Consider the following 22,600-nt stretch of genomic DNA (forward strand, 5'->3'; position numbering starts at 1 on the left):
TAGAACAAATTGTTGCTAAAAATATATCGGTCTCAAATACTATGAGGTTTACATTTTAATGAAGTAATTTATAAATTTTACGTGCAAATGTATATCTGTGTATATGATATGTGATTAATATTGAACACAAAGTTTTACTAACTTTTCTAATATTAGTAACAAATTGTTGCTAAAAATATATCCGGTCTCAAATTCCATGACGAAGGATCATTGCTATGAAGAAAGTAAGATATGGTACACAAGGAATGTCCAAACAAATATGAATGGCTTCTACTAATTAGCTTGCATGTGATTAACAATTTTTAAATTTTAATTATTCCAACATCAAATAAAATTCAATTATTTTATACATATTAAGGAAACAAAATTTTGAATCATGTTTAAAAAAAAAGGTGCAAACAAAATAGAAAATAAAGGGGAAGCCGCAAGGTTAAAAGTCATGGTTATCACCTTCGTATAATGGTATTAATATGCAGTGTAAGCTATTTAAGTTAAATCCTTAAAAAAACCTATTTATGTAAATGGCCGACATATGTCAATGATTTTAGGTGAAAATTGAATTTTTAAATTTCAAATTTTCATTATTTTAATTATAATTATATTGGATTTTAAAGAAAGATATTCGACCTTACAATTTTTTCTAACTTTTCAACTAAATAAAATGCTAACATCTATGATGTAATGGCTAGATATATATAATGTTTAGGTGCTAAAAATAGTGGTGTAAATTAGAAAATGCCTTTATTTATAATTGAAATTGGAAAAAAAAAAAAAACTCTTTCTTTGTAGAAAAAAATTAAAGAAAAGAGAATGAATTGTCTAATTAATCTAATTAAAAATTAAATTTAATTAAGAGTGATTTAAGGAAATCTTAATAGTAACTTATTAAAGGTAATTTGATATGTTAATTGGTTATTTAGAAGTAAATAATTGTAATTAATTTAGTAAAAATATTTATTTAAGATATTTTTATATTTGTAAACTTTGGCTTCTATATATCTTTTTTATATAAATGTATAAAAGCCAAAGCCTTTGGCTAAAAAGGTAAATGTCCAATATGAATGGTTTATATTATTGACAAGTGAAAGGTCTTAAAAAATGTTATGTGTCCTCTAATAAATATATTTTGTATTATTTGATACATTTTTAATTTTAAAAAATAATTTAAAAAATTAAATTAACTATATTTATTTTTTATTATTTACCTTAAATCAGTCTCATAAATTTATATGAAAAGTATTAAAATTTTGATTGCCATTATTAATAAATAAATAATTTTATTTCTTTCTTTCTTATAAATATTCAACTCTTCAATTATATTTATTAAAAATTATACATTTTCCAAAATTTTAAAATATAACCTATTGGCTCCACCTTTTAAGCTATATATGTATATATGTTTAATATATTGATTTTAAAATGATTAAGAGATGATAAAATCAGTTAAAATTAATTTTTGTATATCAAATCAAATTAATTTTATTATCATTATTAAACTAATTTTAAAATCTATCTTTTTATTTCTAACAAGCACATTGAATACACATTATACTTGATTATTCTAATTGTTAAGCATAAATCTTATCTTACATAAATATATAAAAATCAAAACTTATTTTTAAAAAAAGGTAATTGTCCTATGTAGGCAATCTAATTTTTTTGATATGTGAAATGTTTTGGACAAGTGTCACGTATTCTCTAATTAATAAATTTGATTTGATTTGGTTTCAATTAAAATTTCAATTCCATTTAATTTAATTTCAAATCAAAATGTATTTTATTATTAATTCTCTACCATAAAATCATGCTCAAATCTTATTAGTAATATATTTGAAAAAAGGAACAATACAAATGTGAGTAACTCTCATTTATTTAAAAAATAATATTAGGAAAAAGTTTTACTGTCACTCAATTGATCATTTCTAAGCATAAATTACTCTAAATTTGATATTGTTATTACCTTAATTTGATTCTTATTAATGACATATATAATCTTTAGTCAATTAACCATTAAAAAATTTTAAATTATTATCCGTAATTATTTTCAACCTCTTATATATATAAGCATGGTATTTTGGAATTATATAATGCATTAGAGCAAAGCTTTTTTTTTTTTTTTCTGTTACATTAGAAAAGCAAAACCCTAGTAAACGGAAAAGGGAGAGACTGAGTTCATAATCAGGCTCTTGATATCCTCTTAAGCGCCTTTAACAATTAGGCTAAAGACTTGAGGACAATTAGGGCAAAGTTTTATTTTTGTATACTCTCCATAATTTTTTCTTAGGAGTGTGTCTACTTAGAAAGTTTTTTATTTTCTTTTGTGTTTGATATATACAGATTTATTATTTTGTCTAGTTGTAAAAAATTTGCAAAGTGACTTAACTGCTTTTAGGTTTTGTATTTTTGTAATCTTTTTGGATATAAAGTTTTTTATTGGTGGAACAATTATTCTTTTTAAGAAATCTATTTTTTGAAAGAGTTTCACTTTTTAATATGATTTTATATAATTTTATATTTAAAAAATTATTTAGCTTAAATTAATTATATTTATTCCCTTTTATAAATTCAATATTCTTACCTTTTGCTTTTATTTTGACCACCATAAATAAAAATCTACTAAATGATGTAAAAATTAGAATGTGGGTTTGAAGATATACACTTCACTATTTCTTCCTGATTTCATCTTTCCTTTTTTTTTTTTTTTAATTACTCCTTTTATTTGTTTAGTAAGCTTTCGTTCAGTTTTATATTTAGATTCAATTTATCCTTTTTTCCATTTAATTATGCTAGATATTTGCTATGAACTTGTCCAACAAATTTATTTTATTAGATTGTATATTCAAAATTTGTATTTTATTTTATTAGATATTACTTGGATGTATGTATATGCAAAATTTGTATTTTATTAAGAATATCATTTGTGTATATAATTATATATATAATGCTTCGTATGAGTAATAAATTAGCATAAATATAAAATTTATATTTTTTATTAAAAATACTATATATTTATATGTATAATTATATACATAAAAAAATCTGTGTATCACAAAGATCACGAATTAATTATAAAAAATAAGATTAAGACACATGTGTCTTATCTTAAATTTTTTACTCATTTTTATTTACTTCTTTACTCTCTCTTTTTTTTTTTTTCTCTACCGTAATAAAAAATAATGTTAATCAAGTACGACTTGATCCAAATCATGCACTAACTGCTATCGTTAACTTTTTTAAGTTAATTTCTACAAGAAAAATATTATACAATCTTAAATCAAATTAAAATGAAATCCACATTTCATATTGCTAAATCTAATCAAATTTAAAATTTACTAATAAAATTTTAAAAGAGGTGTTTCGTGTATAAAATTATGATAGGATATGATAAAATAATATTATAAATAAAATTAGATTAAGTAATATCATTATATCTTGTATTTCATGTGTGCAATAATTAGAATAAGATAATTTATTTATTAATCAAAATTATTTTTTTTCAAAATTTATATAATTTAAATTATTAATGTAATTTTTAAGAGTATAATAAGATATGTAAGTTTAATTCTATGAATTAAAAATAATTCTCTTTACTTTAAGAGGATTAAATTAATCATCCTATAGAAAGAGGATAATTAATTTTTTTTGTAATTTTGCTATTTTATTTAGATACAAACATAATATAATATAAGATAATTATGATATATTTTGTAAATAAAATTATGATAGGATAAAATAAGATGATATTATGAATATGATCGATTAAATAATATCATCATATCTTATGTTTGATGTGTACAAGTATTAGAATATGAGAATTTATTTGTTGGTCAAAATTATTTTTCTTCAAAATTTATATAATTTCAATTATTAATGTAATTTTTAATGGTATAATAAGACATATAAATTCAATCTAATAGATTAAAAATAATCCTCTTTATTTTAAAAGAATTGAATCATTTTATACTAAAAAGATGATTAATTTTTCTTGTAATCTAATATTTTTTTTAGATACAAACTAAATTAATATAAAATAATTATGATCTTATCTTATCTATCATCTTATGTTTCAAATATCACCTAAATGTATTGTATGAAAAAATATTTGTTTAGGTTTAATTATTTTATTCCTATATGAAAAAAAAAAAAGAAAAAAGAAAATTTGGACCCTTGCAACTTATCTATGATTCTGAGATTTTCTTCTTTCTTTTTCGAGTTACTAGAAAAATCTGCTTTAATGTAGGTAGAAGAAACAGATAGATGGATATTTTCTTTTTCTATAAAATCTTCTCGTCCACATACATTAATTGCTTCTAAATTCGGTTTTTTTTTTTTAATGGGCCGTAGACTTTTGCTTCCTTATGAAGATAGATTCTGATAATTATTAAGAGAGAAGCACGAAAATTATTTCTTGAAAGAAACGGCTCTACAAAAAGTAAACTAATTAATTTGCTGGGGAAGTTTAGACCTACTAATTTTATACATGGTACGACTTGTTATAAAAAAAAATAAAAACAAAAAAGATATGGTTTAAAATTAATAAAAATTATTTTGATAAAAATAAAAAATATATTTCATATTTAACATATTTAATATAAATTATATTATAATAATTTTTTATATTTTATACATATTTAATATAAATAGACAGGGCATGAATACAGAAATTATTATATCTAATTTTTAAGTATGGTCCCAATATCTTTTCTCCCAAGAAACTGTTAAAGTCAAGACTGAAAATAAGTTTATAAGCTGTTGAGCTACCAGTCAACACTCGATTAACAAGGTTGAATGTATGGTTTCTAAAGCCTTTGACTGTTTGTAAACTTGAGCTTTGATTTATGAGCTTTTTATATGGTTCCTCGTAAGGGGATCCTGACAATATATATCTGGTTTTATTAGTATATATTGCTACCAACTTCTGATTAGTCTCAACTTTGTTTTCTCAGAAAAAAAAAAATGAAAAGGAGTATATAAAAATTATCTTCATAGTTAGATTGTAAGGTCCTCACTTTCCCCCATCCCTCCATTTTTTTTTTCTTGTAAACCTGTGGTTGGTTTCTGTCATTTTTTTTAGGTTGCTGATGCCAATCTCATTAAAGAGTTGGTTCATCTAACATCATTGTTTCTCTGGACTCTGATACAAAAGTTTGAAAGTGACCATTTTTTAAGCTTAATAGACGAGTTTTCTGCTAACCTGTATCTAACTGGTTATTCTGTCAAGTATAATGATTAATATGAACATCGATACGGTCTGCCGGAATCCGGAGAAGCCTATGTTACAGATCACTCCCACATCCAATTGCATCTTTCTAGAACCGTTGGACAATGGTGTTCAACGCAATGCAGCAGATGATATTTCCAATGAACATGTATGGTCTAGAAGTTTATTTGCTGGTGCAGACAAAAAGGATCCAATTCCATACATGCCAGGGAAGAATCAAACTTGTAAGATGATTCCAGTAAAAGAAACTACTTGCATCAAAATTTCCAAGGTAATTATTTGGAAGATCTTCCCTCTTTTATTTTTCCCTGTCAATAGTTCTGATAATTTAGCTGTGGATGTAAGATTAATTTTCTTTTATTCATAGTTATATAGAAATCTTCAAATTTGCCTACAACACCATGGTATTTAGCGTTGTCATACTATTATTTCTTTTGGTACAAATGGTGCCGTACTCTAGGGATGAGGAAAAGATTGCAAGTATTAGGATTCGAAACTTTGATATGTTGGATACTTCCTCTTAAAAGTGATTTTATGAATCGATTGATTCAAGCTCTAGGTTCACTATTTTAGAGATGCTTAAAAGGACATCCGTAGATAACAGCAACATTTTTGGTACTTATGCATAACTTTTTGGTTGGTTCATTTTTGGACATTCCTTTTCTTTAAGGTCTTTGTATTTTAGCCAATTGTAGCAAAGTTAGGTTTGGATTCTCATATTCTATGTTTTGAAATGTAGCATGCGAATGGGCAGAAGATGATCAATGACTTTGTAAAAGAGCAAAAGATTAGTCAGGGAAGTTATGGAAAAGTGGTATGCATTAATGGTTTTTGACATGGGTTTTGACGCTTTTTGAATCAGCAGTGATAATCACTTTGCCAACTCGGTACATGCAGGTATTGTATCGAAACAAAAATGATGGAACCCCATATGCTATCAAGGTAGCTGGCTTTTTCTTTCTTCAATCTACTCATAAGATATTGATCTGATGTGGCCAGGTTCCAGCACCATGGCTTTGCAATATGGTGTGGGGATCAGTTGCTTTAGGTGACACAAAAGAGTTTGTGTTTTATTTGCCAGCCTTTCAAGGCTTGATGTGGTAAATTGAATTTCGTTTTCGATAACTTGAACATGCTGATGTCAAAAATAGATTGCCTTTTGTTAGGTAATTCTCTTATAATTAGTTCCATAAAATGTTGATATCAGTAATTTATTGTTAATTGTTATTGCAGAAAACATGCAAGTCTAGATTGCGCAAGGTGCGCATGACACAGTCAGAAACAGCAATGACCAATGTTCTCAGAGAGGTAAGATGCCTTTTTACATGCAAAAACAAGGTAGGAACACAATTACCTGCTCAGCAAAGTGCAATTTACTACTGATATGATTCGATATTGGTTAAGTTGAAGATTCTGTATCCCATTGAAGTAAATATTGGCTAACTGAACCCTTCTGAATTTGAATCATGATATAACTAACCTCCTGAATCTGTCAAGCTGTTCTGGAATGAACTGTTTTCTTCTGCAATATTCATTGGTGGCTTCATTTTGAACTTGCTCCTTATGGAAGTAATCCTTTTACAGGTTTCAATAATGAAGATGTTGGATCATCCAAATATAGTCAACCTTGTTGAAGTAATAGATGACCAAAGTTGTGATTATCTCTATATGGGTATCGACATCGGTTTCATTCCAGATTTTACTGAAAAGAACTGAAAAAAAGTGCATAGTGCAGCATAGTTGGGATTCTTAGTTGGATGTTTTTCATTCTTGATATATATATATATATATATATATATATATATATATATATATATAAATGCACATTTGTAAATTTGCAGTTCTTGAGTATGTGGAAGGCAATGGTATAAGAAACCTTTCTGAAATACAAGGACACATTGATGAGACAACTGCAAGGAGATACTTCAAAGATATAATTGCTGGTCTCACGTTCTTGCATAGTCATGTAAGTTTTTTTTTTTTTTTTTAATCTTTTTTCTTGATCAACCAGGCAATATAATTTTAAAACATTTCCATAAATGAAAAAGGAAAAAAGTACTAAAATTTAATGCCAGTGGTGACTTATATTTTTAAAAACATGGTCTCAGAGATGCACTCTCACCATATATGACAACCTGGTTATCTGTCTTAGGTTCTTGTCATTAGAACTTTCAGGTACTTTTATATGTTCAAGTTCTGTCAAAAGGTAAGTTATAAACAATGCCAATGTATTGATTATATATTGATTATATAATATTTAACTTTAAATGTCTTCTATTACAACTATATGACTTCAGCTGTCTTCAACTAAAATCTACTTTCATTGCTCGTGACAGAATATTGTCCATGGTGATATAAAGCCTGAAAATCTTTTGCTCACAAAAAGTGGAAGGGTGAAAATTGGTGATTTTAGTGTGAGCCAGGCTTTTGAGGTAAGTTAGATGCTCATTTTGAGATTGGAAGATATTGATCACACCCCCTTAAAGTACAACTAATACAGCCCTTCACGACTGAAAGTGATTAATTCAGAATTGAAAGCTATAATATAATCCTCAGATAATCTTATAAGTTCATATTATGAACAGAAAAGCCATTTTTACACACCAAGAACATTGTTCAATCAGCATACACTGTGAAATGATTTTGTTTGTATCTACAAAGAGATTTATTCATCTAAACAAGCTATCATTTTTGTAGGATGACAATGATGAGCTCTGGAGATGCCCTGGAACTCCTGCTTTTACTCCACCCGAGTGTTGCTCGAGTACGTACATTCATTCAGTTCATGTTGTTATCAATATACATTTTAGTGAAAGACGTGTGCCTGGCAAAAAACTCAAAAGCATCATTTTTATGACATTGTTGCTATCTTTAGTATAAAAACCATACCTGGCAATGGATGACAGATACAGTTTATCATGGAAAAGCAGCAGATGTATGGGCTATAGGTGTCACCCTCTATTACATGGTGGTAGGCTGCTATCCTTTTCTTGCTGATTGCCTACCTGAGACTTATAACAAGGTAAATATCTTTCTCCACTATGTTCCTGCAAATTTATCTTGCAGTAATTCCTTCCTTTTGGCCATTGCTGCAGATTGTAAACTGTACTTTATTGCTCCCAGAGGAACTAGATACCGGGCTCAAGGATTTGCTCCAAGGCCTTCTATGCAAAGGTCATCTTTATTTCTATATGTTCTTCTTTGAAATGTCCCAAAAATAGGACAATTTAAAATTTCACTGATCGAATTTTTTGACTTGAAAAGCTTCTCCCTTTGTTTCTGATCCGCAGACCCTACTCTACGAATAAGCTTGGACATTGTTGCCGAGCATCCGTGGGTGGTCAAAGAGGGTGCCATAGCCCTTCCAAAGTGCTCCTGCAGCTGCAAGCTTGGTATCGGAGATCTTGCACCCTAAAGGCCCCAAGAAAAATGATTTGATACTTCTTATAGATAGTTACATGTTATTAGCCAATTACATGGAAATGGTATTTAATGTGTTTGATTGCAGAAATCATTTGCAGTGGAACCAAAAAATAATTCAAAACAATAAATTACAGATTTCTTTCATACTACAAGTCTACAACATCCAACGAATCAAAAAAATTCGTTTTACATAAACTACAAATGGCTAACAAATTCCAAGTACTATCTATAACATGAGAATCAGTATTCTTAGGGTATCCTTGATGATGTTGATGGCTCAACACCTTGTGGTGAATCAAAGATGGAAGCCAGGATTCGACGAATGTTTAAAGAACAATCAGGTTTGAAGCTGAAGGATCTCATGTTGTTGTTGGAGAAAATATGAGATGACTTAGAAAGGATGAAATAAACCAGTGCTTGAAGAATCAAGAAAATGAGCATCTTCAACAAAGAATCTGCCGGGGACATCTCTATTCCTTCAACAATTAAAGAAGATAACAAGATTTTGTAGAGTTGGAAGATGGAATTTCAGGAAAATATGAAGAAACAATGGTTACCATAATTGATTGAGAAACAAGCCTAAATAGAACTAATATATATTGCTAGTTACCTATTATAAATCCAAGACGGTCAAATCCCAATACACTTTGATACGTTCATTCATTCATACATTCGCTGGTTTAATATGGAGGTATTCTTTCTTTGGTTCAAGCCCTAAGAGAATTTATTTTTTCTTGGTTATCTTGAGTTTAAATTTGTTGAGAAATTATGAGTAGATAAATTCATTAGACTGACATAAATAAATTTGTTTGGATCGATTTTAATATATATATATATATATATATTATATTAAACGAAGTTTAGAATTTTTCATCGTTTAACTAAAAAATTAAATCAGATTATATTTAGATGATATTTTTAAAGTTTTATTAAGATTTGGTCGGACCTATTTATTAAAACACATTTAATTTATGATTATTAAAAAATATTTTGATATTAAAAATTTAAAAATTTTAAATATTATTTTAAATTCAAATTAAACAAAAAATTGATAAAAAATAATTTTTTGGATGGGTGAACTAGATTTGAGTTTGAAAAATCTTATTTTAAAGGCTCATTGACAGAACTAGTTCAATAACAAAATTTTATATGCAGAATTCTTCCATTTAATTATATACATTGTCTATTTTAAAATTCTTTTATGAAAGGAAAATCTACAAAAGTTGTTAGCAAATTATAATATACTTTAACTAAGAGTGAGAAGACTAATTCTTAAATTTTATTTTTGTTAATTTTTGAACAAAAATAACAAAATTTGAATATTTCATTAAATATTCAGTTAATGCAAATGTCAAGCTTTGTTATTATATTTTTAATTTCAATTTTTAAAAATAATAATAAAATTAAATTACAATATTAATAAACTTTAATATTAACATCACATTACAGTATCAAATATGACATTAACGTCAAGCAATACAACAATCAAAATCTTGTATTTGACTTTGTATTTCATCGTGTTACTCTAAAGCCTCCATATCTTTATTTTTTATTTTTAAAATATGATTTATATAAAATCAAATTGGTTGAAGTGCTAGCATATGTCACTTTCAAATAGAAAATCTCCAAGGTTAGCTAAATCAAACAATTTGTTAACATCAAATTGTGAACAATGGTACCCGACCATCTTGATTGCATTACTATAGTATAGAGGTGAGAAAAAAAATAAAAAAATAAAAATATAATTTGAAATTATAGTTTTTGGTTTATTTTGTAATATATTTTTATTTGAATCAAATTAAATTTAAATATTAAATGTATATATTAGATTTAAATCAGATTTTAGATTAAAAAATTAAAAATAAAAAAATGAATTGAATTGAATTGAATCAAATTATATATTTTTATTAACTTTTATATATATTTTAAATTTTTATAAAATAAAATTAATTATTTTATATCTAAATCTATTTAAATATATTAAAAATTATATTTAAATAATATATAAATGATAAATTTTAAAAATCGATTAATTTAATCAAATTGATAAAATTTAATTTTATCAAATTATCTAAAAATTAGATTTAAATTTAAATTAAACTTTAAAAATTCCTAATTTTATATTTTATTTAAAAAAATCAAATCAAATTCAACGTATAGCTTGTTTTGTTTTAAGTAAACGGACAATCTATTTATCTGATACAATATTTTATTAGAAAAAATTATTTTTCTTGTTTTTTTTAATTTTTAAAAATGGTCATTTCATAATCCAACTCAGCATTGAGACAACTTAGTATGATTGGTCTAAGTGCAAGGTGTATGCTTTGATGTCAGCATGTGAGTAGAGAAGAGATCCAAATCTCCAATCTTTGGCGCTTGTTCAGGTTTTTAGGACACGTAATTTGCGGGGCCAACTTTAGCGGCCTTTCCTCCAGGATTACCCCTTTCTTTCTTTCTTGTCTGAAATGATTCAATTATTATAGTGGGGCTTAAAAAGTGTGATTGAATTGAATCTTCCAATGCAATTGCAACTTGGGTTTGGTCTGGTTGTTACCGTTATTTCGTCAGCTAAGACTTCTGGATGGCCTGATAAAATTTTCCATCTTGGTAAGTTTTGTTGATTGATTTGAGCCGTTGAGCTTGGATTTTCATCTGGGTATTGCTCTTCTTGATTTTTTTTTTCCATCTATGAATTATTTGTCAGTTTTTTATTTTATGACTTTGATTTTTGGTTGCATATTTGAACTGGGTTTTGGTTCATTTGGCTGTTTTTTTGGTTTTTAATTCAAGTTTTTTTTTTTTTTTTTTTTGTGGGTAACTTATGAATAGGAAATGGACCGGAAACAAAGTGGGTAACAATGGGGGGAATCCTTCAATATATATTTAAATGTTTGATTTGCTGGTAAATTTACCATTTTTGGGCTCTTTCAGTTAAGCCTCATGAGTATCCACTAAGCACCATTTATTGTTTTCTTATATATAAAATAATTCTGTTTTATTTTGTTTTCCTTTTCTTTCCTTTATTGGTTGCTAGCTGTGAGTTATCTTTTAAAAATATGATCTTTGACAAGTACTAGGATCCGTCAATGGTTTATGCTTTTCTTGATTTATGAAAGTATGCATCCAGTGTAATTTTATTCTGATGCTAAACCAATATGTTGCCATGATTAGTTGGAAGTGGAGATCTTTAGTTTGTTTGTTAAAAAACCTATCTTTTACAATGCATCTTGTTGGCCTTCCAATGGTGGTTGCATAGCACATATTTAGCAAGCATAGGATTCAAGTAAAATAGTAGTTATAGGCCAATGTTTCTTTTGAGATTTTGGTTCAAATCTAGCAGTGTCAGAGGTGATAATGTTTGTTTTGGTATAAAGAAAACCGAAAGAAGGAATAAAAATTTTTCAGTCTCTCTCGTGTCATGTTTTGTATAAATGAGATGAATTTCAATCATTGGTTTGCAATTTGTTCTCTTGAAGATTGGCTGATGGGTCAAATTGTCCACAGGTTTCAAAAAATACGGTATACTAATTCCCTTCTTCATCATATGTTAAGCATACAGAAACTTCTGTTTTGATCAGAAGCATACAGAAATTTTAGGTGCATTTATAACAAAATACTTAATTCTAGCACTAGAAATTTGGTAGCACGTACTACAATGACAAAGCGATCATGTTGATGATGCTTCATTTCTAACCACTGTAGATTGTAATCTTCGACGTGTTTGATAAGTGCATGATCTATTATGTATTTAGAACAGTGTTTAGTGCATCTTCTTGGTATTGTTTATTGGTTCATCGCTCTTCACCTCTCTCTATCTTGAACTTCTTGAATTAGCTTGTGACTCCATCAGGATGAATTCTGAAGTACATGGCTGCCTTTTAACTTTTCTGCTGGAGAAGCTCGTGGTTATCCTTGATTCAGATAGATTGTACTTCTAATTTCTAATACTACTATTGCTTATCGGCAGGGAAATGAATTTTATAATATTAGAAAGTGAGGGAATTGCAGAAGAGGTTATGAAACTTCTGCGGATGAGGAGTTAAGAGAGAAGGTCCAATGCATCCCCCATCTTCCGCTGCATGGTTGCCACTATAGTATATCTAACAAATACTGTGTTCTGGCATTAACATTCAAAGCTAGAATTATGGCACCTGGCAGTGGTATCTGTAAAGATGTGATAGAGTCTCACATTGCATTTGCGGATTATGATATGGCTACTTCAAGTCTGGACTTAAGAGGTTCCCCTTTAAGAAAAGCTGCAACTGGTTTAGGTGGAAATATGGGAGCAACATCAACAAATGATGTGCAAGAACTACTTGAGTGTCCTGTTTGCATAAATTTGATGTATCCTCCAATTTACCAGGTAGTTTCACATTACATGCCAAAAATAAAAATTCCGAAAGTACATGGAAATGCATTCTCCTTGATATTTTATACTTGTTTCATACTTGTTTTATACTTGTTTTACCAGGTAGGCATTGGGATTTGACATTGTATGTCATTCAAAGTGAAACAACATATATTTTTGTAAATCAATCATGATTGAAGAAATTGACATCATGTATAATTTATAAACCACAAAGCTGGACACTTTTCCCAAAGCTTTTAAGCAGAAGAAATTGGGATTATCATCTCACATTCTGGAATTAACTGAAAAGATGCCAATATTTTAAACTGAATTTGGGTGTGCATATTGTGATTATGCTACTCTTAAATTAATTTTGGATGCCTGGCAGCCGATAGAGGTATATGGATAGTGCCATTATACTTAGCATGCATGAGTAAAAGTGTGTTTAGAAGTTTTACATTTGCATCTTCTCGATTGCACTAATGCATCACAATCATAATATAAACTTTTTATTTCAACAATATTCTAGTGACAGTTTTTCATATATTCTATGTTAGTGTCCCAATGGCCACACTGTATGTTCAATTTGCAAGGCTAGAGTTCGCAACTCTTGCCCAACATGCCGCAATGAGCTTGGAAATATAAGGTGTTTGGCTTTGGAGAAAGTAGCGGAGTCACTAGAACTTCCTTGCAGATATCAGATTCTGGGTTGTCATGATATTTTCCCATACTACAGCAAGCTCAAGCATGAAAAAAAGTGTAGATATCGCCCATATAATTGCCCATATGCTGGAGCTGAATGCTCTGTCACTGGTGATATTCCATTTCTTGTCATGCATCTCAAGAATGATCACAAGGTTGACATGCATGATGGTTGTATTTTCAACCACAGATATGTCAAATCCAATCCCCATGAAGTAGAAAATGCCACGTGGATGCTAACTGTGAGATCTCTCACCCCTCTCGCTCCCTCCTTCACATCCGCTCTCCTCTCTGTGACTTACACATACTTGCGACAAGTTCACAAACTTTCATACATCATCTCAAACAGATCTTTGTCTGATCCGAATTCTATACTAAAATGATTAAATAGTAACAGATGTTCCTCTGGTTAATCATTTTGTACTTTCTGCATGGTAACTGAATTAATTCTTCAATGTCATACGGACGTCAGAAATGTTACTTAAATACTAACCAAACTGAAAATGCTTAAAATGCTAAACTAATTGATGATAGTCCTATATCTGCTGCAGGTTTTCAACTGCTTTGGTCGACAATTTTGCTTGCACTTTGAGGCTTTTCACATAGGAATGGCACCAGTTTATATGGCCTTCCTGCGGTTCATGGGTGATGAAGATGAGGCAAGACAATTTAGTTATAGTCTGGAAGTTGGTGGCAATGGCAGAAAGTTGATTTGGCAAGGAGTTCCTAGAAGTATTCGTGATAGTCATCGGAAAGTTCGAGATAGTCAAGATGGACTTATCATTCAAAGAAACCTGGCACTCTTCTTCTCAGGTGGTGATAGACAGGAGCTGAAGCTGAAAGTGGCTGGCCGCATTTGGAAAGAACAATGAGATAAGTCCAGAAATCTATGATATTGTGGTTAAAATTTGCATCTCAAATAATATACATTAAAAAAATAAAAAAGGTTGCCAGGTTCATGCATTTTTCTGTAAATTTTGTAGATAATGATATCACATTGTGAGGGAAAGTATGATTTGCACTGGAGATTATTACTTTTTTTTTAATGATTTTTCAGCATCATACAAATTTGCAGAAATTGACAGGCATAGGCTGCTCTGTTGATTGCCCCTGGCTTATCAAGCTAAACAGCAATAAGCAATCCTTGCCCTGTTTGTGTAGTTTCTACTATTTGTTTTCAGCTTTTATTGAAGTTATTATAAAGAAAAAATAAACAAAAGAAAATCCAAAAATATACAAATCAGTTAAGATTTTATGTCTAAAAATGAATTTCATCAAAGTCATAATTGCTAAGTATTTCAAATTCAGTACTAAACAATCATAACAAAACCATGAATTCAAAAATAATCATGCAGGTAATATTTACATATACCTTGTCACAAATTTTTTACTAAATCTAAAATTCAAATACCTTTTTTAAGAAAAGATACCAAACAGGACCTCTAAATTTTTTAGTGCTTACATTGTTCAAGTTCTTGGCAATTCCCCATTTTTCCTTCACCAGCCTTTACCTGAAACTCCTTGCAGGATTTCTCCTGAAGCCCTATTTTCTTCTGAAACCCCAATATTCTAACTCTACTGATTTTCTCATTTCTGGCATTCATAAAGAATTCCCTTGTAATCTTCATGCAAAGCTGAGGGTTCTTGGCTGCCAAAGCTTCATACTTATCTGAAAAAACTACAGCCTCCGTGTTCCTGCAGATGAAGTTGAGGGCAATTTCCTTCAATCCCTTGTTTGAACAAACTTCTGAGGTCTCTAAAACATCAAGAACACTTGATGCATTCAATGAATTCAGCATATAACATTGGCAGAACTCCTGCAAGTATGGAATCTCATATTTTTCAGCAGCAATGAACAATTGGTAGACATGCTTCTCCAACTTTTCCAAGGGCAAGCTACCACTGTAAAGGAACTCCAGCAGAGATTCAAGCTCTTCAGAATTTAGTTCAGGAAGAGTGATGGTATCGCATGGTGGAACCTTGAAGCCATCTGAGTATAGCATGTTCTTAAAGATCTCAGATCTTGTTGCCTACAACAAACAATATTAAAGTGTATGCTAATGTTTACAATACATAATCCAAAATAAAAACTGAAAAAGAAATCAGAGATGGAGGGGAGGAGTTACTAATAAGACCCTGTGTGCTTGTATGCAAGGGCCATTATCACCGGGCTTGAGCTGTGCATCTGTATGAATTTCTTCTTTGAATGCACCAAATAGTCCACTTAAGAAACTTATTCTCTTATCTTTCAAATCAGCCATCCATTTCGCTTGATTTGCATGTGGCTGAGGCTATAAAAAAAAAAAAAAAACCTTAAAATAAAGTTTTTCCATCATTGATCTTCTGTCAGATCTACCGCTTGCATTTGATTCTTGCAATGTAGCATGTAGCAGATATTTTTACATTTAATAAATCTAACTTGTTACATAATAATCTTTTAATGAAATAATAACAATCAATTAATATATATGTACAACATGACTAGCATAATTGCTCATAGATCAAGAAATGTACGAAGGATATTAAGCCAAAAAAATGAAAAAAAAAAAAAAGAAGAAATAAGAAGTTACCTTGTTCACTGCAGCAGTCACACTTGTGCTTGTTCTGGGAAAGCAAGAAGAGAATATATCATACAAATATGTGAAGCTGCCATTGGTAAATGAACTAAATAGTGATGATAACGATGAAGTTTCTTTTGATGGCATTATGAGGAAGGTTGATCGTCCTGCACTCTGTTGTTTTTGTAATGTAAATGATGACGCTGATGATGTATTTGGTTTTTAAATGGAGGTTTTATTTTTGTTCTCGTCTTTCTCTAAAAAAATTTTCTAAGGAAAATTCAATCTTTGAATTTTATTGAAATTCAACTCCAATTAGCTTAGAATCTTTTGAACTCTACTTACAAGAAAAAGAAAGATAAATACTAGTGTAATACTATTTATCATCAAGCCTAAAAGATATAAACTCAATGGAATATAATCTTAAAATTAAATCTATCCTAAGTGATAAAGCCTCAAAATATCCACATTGAAATTAAGAGATAAAAATCAATTAAATAAATATTTGAAGAGATAAAAAAAAGAAAATATAAAAAAAATACAAATCAATTAATAAATATTTGAAGAAAAGTTTTCGTTGGGACAACTTCAAATAAAAAAAATATAAAATACACATTAATTAAATAAATATTTGAAATCGAAAAAAATAAGACAAATGAAACCATTTTTGGATTATATAATCACCTAGTAAAAGCATTTGGAAAAGACTTGAAAAATTAGTACTATACATTATTAATGAGTATCTCAACTCTTTGGATCAACTAGCATTGGAGTTAATACTTAGAAGTATCTAGTTCGAAAAAAGTTAGGTGCATAATATCTTCAGCCAGCCAGATAAAGCATTGGATAGAATAGATTAAAATTTTAAAAAAATTAAAGATAAAATAGATATGAAATAAAAGTTGAAGGAGAAAAATCAGCCTTTTGCATTAATTAATGAGCTCAAACAAGCCACCTTAATGAAATTGTCATTTATGGTAACAAATCAAAATTTTATTGCTTTCCAGTTTTGTATATGTAAAATATATTCTATAGTCTATACATTCTTGGTGATTACTTTCACCAGATATAAGCATGGTCTGATCAAAATCCATTAATTCTTTTGGTTTTGGCATCCGTTAAAAATGCCCTTGTAATCTGCATTCCAAGATGAGGGTTCTTCGGTGCAAAAGCTTCATACTTAGCTGAGAAAACTATATCCTCTATGTTTCTAACAATGAAGTTCAATGCAGTTTCCTTTAATGTCTTGTTTGAACAAACATCTGATATCTCTAAAATTTCAAGAACATTGCAGTTCAATGAACTCAACATAAATTGCTCGCAGAAATCTTGCAAGTATGGAATCTCATACTTATCAGCTGCAGCAAACAATGAGTAAACATGATTTTCCAGCTTGTCTTGTTGGGATTTGCCTTGAATCTCAGAATCCCACATCGAAAGTTAAGTAAGTTTGAATTTGTCTTGTATCCCACATCGGGAGTTTAGTAAAGGTATAAAGGGTTTCACCCCTATAAATAAGATGTTTTGGTTTTAGTTTAGTAACCCCAAAGAGTTAGACACCAAGAGAATAGCTAAGTGAGTAGGCTATTAAAGGGTGTAATTGGGTTTTGGGTTAAGTTTTGAGTAAGGAGTTTTAGGAGACTTTTCTCATTCTAAAAGTCTCACAATTGTAAAGATTTATTTGATAGTGGATTAGATTTGGAGTAGGCCATTTTGAGTTGGGCTGAACCAAATATATTTGTGTTTTCTTATTATTGATTTGAGCTTGTTATTTTGTGTGTGATTGCTGCGCGTGGGTATTGTTGTTTTTCCCAACAAGTGGTATCAGAGCGAGGTTCGAGGTTCGAGGTTCGAGGTTTAAGGTTCGTGGGTCCAAGAGATCGTGAAGCAGTGTTTGAAGATGTCTGAAGAAGGTATGTCTGGTATGTCTATGCCTAAGTTTGAGATTCCGTTATTTGATGGAAAGAGTAATTTTATGTTATGGCAAAGTACGATTCAAGATCTATTAGTACAACAAGGGTTGGATCAGGCATTAGAGAGTAGTAAGCCTGAGGGAATGTCTGATGCTAATTGGAATAAGATTCAGAAGAAGGCTGTTAGTACTATTAGATTGGCGCTAGCTCCAGAGGTAAAATACAGTGTGTTGACTGAGAGTACTCCGAAGAGTTTGTGGGATAAGCTTGAAGGTATTTATGCTTCGAAGTCATTGACTAATAGATTATGTTTAAAGATGGATCTGTATTCTCTGAAGATGGAAGAAGGTATGAGTCTTCATAATCACCTGAATGAGTTTAATAGATTGGTTTCTCAATTGTTAGCGATTTCTGTTGATGAGTTAAAAGATGAAGAGAAGGCTTTAATTTTGCTGTCATCTTTGCCCAAGTCTTATAGGCCTTTAGTTCAGACTGTGTTGGTAGGCAGGTCTACTTTGAAGTTGGATGATGTGACTGCCCTGTTGCGTGAGAATGAAAGGTTTATGGGAGCTCAGAACTCATCACCTGGGGGGAGTACACTAGCTGTAGAGGGTTTTGATCGAGGGAGGACTCAAAAGAGGATTGATGGATCAAGATGGAGATCTAAGTCAAGAGACAGAGATTACAGTGATGTAGAATGTTATTATTGTGGTGAGAAGGGACATATCCAAGTACGCTGTAGGAAGCTGAGAAGGGATATGGCTGCTTTTAAAAGGGCGAATGATGAGAAGAAATCAGATGAAGAAAAGAGTGATACTGTTGCTGTCGTGTCTGATGATGATGATGTTGTTTTGACAACTTGTGTGGATGAGACTCAGACTTTGAAAAGTGATAAAGGTTGGGTTTTAGATTCAGCTGCTACAGTTCATGTTTGCAATGATAGGAGCTGCTTTGTGGAGTTGAATGAGAATGAAAAGTATGGGGATATTGTGATTGCTAACAAAGAAAAGGTGCAGATTCAAGGCATTGGGAGTGTTCGCCTTAGATCTCACAATGGTGTTATTAGGACACTTCATCATGTAAGGTATGTACCAAATTGTCACTACAATTTGATTGCTTTGGGTGAGTTAGCTTCTCGAGGGTACACATATTATGGTAGTAATGATTGGTTGAAAGTGTACAAGAATGGTAGTGTGATTCTACAAGGGAATAGGGTCAATCACTTGTACATGTTTGATGGAGGCTCAGTTGCTGGAATGCCTGTGATGAAAGAAAAGAAGAAAGGTAAGCATGTTAGCTTTGCAGATACTGTTGAAGTGTTTGGAGATTCAAGTCAAGGGAGGATTTGTTGGGATTTGCCTTGAATCTCAGAATCCCACATCGAAAGTTAAGTAAGTTTGAATTTGTCTTGTATCCCACATCGGGAGTTTAGTAAAGGTATAAAGGGTTTCACCCCTATAAATAAGATGTTTTGGTTTTAGTTTAGTAACCCCAAAGAGTTAGACACCAAGAGAATAGCTAAGTGAGTAGGCTATTAAAGGGTGTAATTGGGTTTTGGGTTAAGTTTTGAGTAAGGAGTTTTAGGAGACTTTTCTCATTCTAAAAGTCTCACAATTGTAAAGATTTATTTGATAGTGGATTAGATTTGGAGTAGGCCATTTTGAGTTGGGCTGAACCAAATATATTTGTGTTTTCTTATTATTGATTTGAGCTTGTTATTTTGTGTGTGATTGCTGCGCGTGGGTATTGTTGTTTTTCCCAACATGTCTAAGGGCAAGTTTCCACTGTAAAGAAACTCAAGGAGGGACTCAAGTTCTTCAGTATTCAACTCTGGCAGTGTAATAGTATCACTTGGTGGAGCCTTGCAGCCATCTGAGTCTAGCATGTTCCTGAATATCTCTGATCTTGCTGCCTATAAATTCGGTAAATATATAATTGTTTAGTTAATTTACAGAAAAAAAAAACCATGGAAATAAAGATCGTAGAGAGGGAGGCCTGGGAAGGAATTACTAGTAAAGCTCTGTGTGCTGGTATGCAAGGGCCATTGTCGCCAGGCTTGAGCTGAATGTCAGTGTGAATTTGATCTCTGAATGCCACAACAAGTCCACTTAAGAAGCTTATTTTCTTATTCAAGTCATCTTCTATATCCTTCATGCTTGTTATCCATTTGGTAAGATTTGCAAGTGGCTGTGGCTAACACAAGGAAAAAACACATACTTTAGACTATATTAATTCCGGGTTGTCAAAATTGAGCATATATTAGCGTTTTTTTTTCTTCTAAATAAAACCACAGCCTAGGAATAGTGGAAAGGGTAGCTGTAATTTGAATTTCAGATCTATCAGATGTGAATGGCTGCATGAACCGAGCTCCAGGTTCACATATATTAGCTTTTAGAGGACAAACAAAACTCTAATGCTAGTCAGGAATATATATCGCTAGGCATCGTATTCCATAATGAAACAATTCAAATGTCAGAATTCTAACAACAATCACAGAATCATAAATTTCTAAACATACATAAATGGATTCATACAAACAGAAAATGTAACAAGAAAACATGTAGGGATCGCTGTTTCGAAATTGATTGACTGCATGAACCAGGCCACCAAAGAAATTAACAAGAAAACATGAAAGCAGAGCTTGCCTTACAGGAATTTGGCGAAGATGCAACAGGAATATTACTGGCTTTATCAGTTCCTTTACTATGATCATTTGCAAGCTTGTTCATCAATGTGATTACATTTCTCACTCCTTCATAGCATGCTACACATATTGTATTCCTTGGAGGCCTTAGAATAAATGGCATTGAACTACAGATAGAGCAATCCATTTGCCTTTCTGTCTATCACAAAATTTTTTTGCAGAGCAAAAGAGTTGGAGAAGAAGGGGACAGATAGGAAAGAGGGAGAAGGAGAAGCAATTTCTTATTTTGAACTCAAATTAAATAAAATTTCATTTCCCTGGACTGATAATGATGGAAGTTTGTTAAACCTTATTTTATTCATGTTAATCATTCTCGTCAAGCAACTACCAAATGATGGCCTCCATGCTTTAATTCAAATCAAATGACCAACCCACCCTTCCAAAGGTCACAGGAACAGGATGATTAAATCATATTCACAAATGGAAATCTACGTTTGGGATATGGCTTTTAGCTCAACAATTGATTTGTTTTATTTGAATCAGCTTTGCTATCTGATCTGAAATTAACATAGTTGTTACCCTTATCACTCTACAACTTCATCTAATTTATCCCATATCTCTTATGTTTGAACTATTATAAAGGTAATTGATCATTTTGAAATATTAGTTTTATTTAAATGGATAATAAAGAGACAAAAAATATTGGGTAATTTGCAATTCTTCCTGGACATGATCATAAGAACTTGTACATACCAAGTAACCAACAGTGGAATGAGTTAAAATTAAGTAAGAATTCATATTTGATGCATTTATAATATATAATTATTATATGATAATTCATGTAAAATACGAACGTATCATATTTTTTCAGTTTTTTTTGAATTCATACTTTTTGTCAATATTTTAATCTATGTTATTTTTATATTTTTTTGTATTATTTTTTTATCATATTATCGTATCATATTTAAAATTATTAAATTTAATAATTATTATACTTTGTTCGAGTCTCACCTAACAAAATTAAAGCGAGAAAAATAAGATGAAAATAAATCAATTAAATAGATATCCTAACTAGTCTAGAGGAACATAATTAAGTATTTGATGGAATAAAAAGGATAATTAGAGCATTAAAGGTATTGGGGTAGAAGAGTCAATGAATGAATATTGAAAAAGGAGGTAAAAGTGTGTTGTCATCAATCAACGAAAGATGGGTAGGTTGGTTGGAAATGTGTTTTGAGTGAGTTTGAAAGAAGCCCTTCAAAAGGGCTTAAACAAAGGGGGGTTTTGATTAGAAAAAGAAACCAGAAAGTTAAGAAGAAAAAGACTTTCCAACTTCACAACAGCAAGGATGTGCAAGGATAGGCTAGCAGCACCTCCCCCTTTAACCACTTTCTTGACATTCAGAACTTCCAAAGTATAAGTATTCTAGGCCAGCCTGGCCAGCTGCTGTAAATATAACACTTCTATCTCCTGGTTCCATCTTGGGAGTATATCATCTATGTGGGATTAACCAATCAGAATTCAGCATTATGTATGTGGGACTCATAAAAAAATTATGTAAAGCTCACATTTTTAAGTGGTGGACTCTTGCATAATTTTTTACTTTAATTGACTAATTATAGTATTGTAAGTGACATGGATCCCATCTTGGAAGCCAATGTCATTATTAACAATGCCATTTCATGTCTTGCATGCTGTTTCAGAGAATCCGAATTGGTTTATGTATTTACCCTTAAAAAATAACATATAACAAGTTTGGAGTTCAAATTCCAAACAACCCATTTTCTTATT

The 22,600-nt window shown here is 30.4% G+C and overlaps 3 protein-coding genes across 5 annotated transcripts; 2 read left to right on the plus strand and 1 right to left on the minus strand.

Moving 5' to 3' along the window:
* Positions 1-4,872: 4,872 nt before the first annotated feature.
* On the plus strand, positions 4,873-8,788 carry LOC111296710 (serine/threonine-protein kinase GRIK1-like). Of its 3 annotated transcripts, XM_089740998.1 has the most exons (12): positions 4,873-5,492; positions 5,961-6,035; positions 6,119-6,163; positions 6,455-6,529; positions 6,806-6,893; positions 7,063-7,187; positions 7,374-7,427; positions 7,558-7,653; positions 7,919-7,985; positions 8,128-8,243; positions 8,317-8,395; positions 8,512-8,788. In XM_089740998.1, the coding sequence occupies exons 1-12, from the start codon at positions 5,226-5,228 to the stop codon at positions 8,634-8,636; spliced, it is 1,212 nt and encodes a 403-aa protein (XP_089597124.1). In that variant the 5' UTR covers positions 4,873-5,225; the 3' UTR covers positions 8,637-8,788. The 3 variants fall into 3 exon arrangements, with proteins under 3 accessions (XP_089597124.1, XP_089597125.1, XP_022746880.2); XM_022891145.2 differs by lacking the exon at positions 7,374-7,427 and having other exon boundaries at positions 4,877-5,492; XM_089740999.1 differs by lacking the exons at positions 7,374-7,427; positions 7,558-7,653 and having other exon boundaries at positions 4,874-5,492.
* A 2,245-nt stretch (positions 8,789-11,033) lies between these two features.
* LOC111297135 (E3 ubiquitin-protein ligase SINAT2-like) lies at positions 11,034-14,861 on the plus strand. Its single transcript, XM_022891759.2, has 4 exons — positions 11,034-11,251; positions 12,612-13,007; positions 13,550-13,936; positions 14,246-14,861. The coding sequence occupies exons 2-4, from the start codon at positions 12,789-12,791 to the stop codon at positions 14,564-14,566; spliced, it is 927 nt and encodes a 308-aa protein (XP_022747494.1). The 5' UTR covers positions 11,034-11,251; positions 12,612-12,788; the 3' UTR covers positions 14,567-14,861.
* A 284-nt stretch (positions 14,862-15,145) lies between these two features.
* Positions 15,146-21,086, minus strand: LOC111297730 (uncharacterized). Its single transcript, XM_089741804.1, has 8 exons — positions 20,811-21,086; positions 20,176-20,358; positions 19,808-20,077; positions 17,381-17,671; positions 17,310-17,331; positions 16,265-16,455; positions 15,821-15,985; positions 15,146-15,724 (listed from the first exon to the last, which is right to left on the minus strand). The coding sequence occupies exons 1-8, from the start codon at positions 20,994-20,996 to the stop codon at positions 15,146-15,148; spliced, it is 1,887 nt and encodes a 628-aa protein (XP_089597930.1). The 5' UTR covers positions 20,997-21,086.
* Positions 21,087-22,600: the final 1,514 nt, after the last annotated feature.

This window comes from Durio zibethinus, chromosome 12 (genome assembly GCF_047325235.1).
Source record: "Durio zibethinus cultivar Kanyao isolate XHJ-2024 chromosome 12, ASM4732523v1, whole genome shotgun sequence".
NCBI classification, from domain to species: domain Eukaryota; kingdom Viridiplantae; phylum Streptophyta; class Magnoliopsida; order Malvales; family Malvaceae; genus Durio; species Durio zibethinus.

What these genes read in the sequence shown, in the direction of transcription:
- LOC111296710 (XM_089740998.1), top strand. Translation starts at nt 5,226, where the DNA reads ATGATTAATATGAACATCGATACGGTCTGCCGGAATCCGGAGAAGCCT. An exon ending in TGTTCAAGTTCTGTCAAAAG is followed by an intron (nt 7,428 to 7,557) that starts GTAAGTTATAAA and finishes TGCTCGTGACAG; the next exon opens with AATATTGTCCATGGTGATAT. An exon ending in TCCACCCGAGTGTTGCTCGA is followed by an intron (nt 7,986 to 8,127) that starts GTACGTACATTC and finishes AATGGATGACAG; the next exon opens with ATACAGTTTATCATGGAAAA.
- LOC111297135 (XM_022891759.2), top strand. Translation starts at nt 12,789, where the DNA reads ATGGCACCTGGCAGTGGTATCTGTAAAGATGTGATAGAGTCTCACATT. An exon ending in TGTATCCTCCAATTTACCAG is followed by an intron (nt 13,008 to 13,549) that starts GTAGTTTCACAT and finishes ATTCTATGTTAG; the next exon opens with TGTCCCAATGGCCACACTGT. An exon ending in ATGCCACGTGGATGCTAACT is followed by an intron (nt 13,937 to 14,245) that starts GTGAGATCTCTC and finishes TATCTGCTGCAG; the next exon opens with GTTTTCAACTGCTTTGGTCG.
- LOC111297730 (XM_089741804.1), bottom strand. Translation starts at nt 20,996, where the DNA reads ATGGATTGCTCTATCTGTAGTTCAATGCCATTTATTCTAAGGCCTCCA. An exon ending in AAAATGGCCTACTCCAAATC is followed by an intron (nt 17,672 to 19,807) that starts TAATCCACTATC and finishes TGGGATTCTGAG; the next exon opens with ATTCAAGGCAAATCCCAACA. An exon ending in TGACTGCTGCAGTGAACAAG is followed by an intron (nt 15,986 to 16,264) that starts GTAACTTCTTAT and finishes TTTTTTTTATAG; the next exon opens with CCTCAGCCACATGCAAATCA.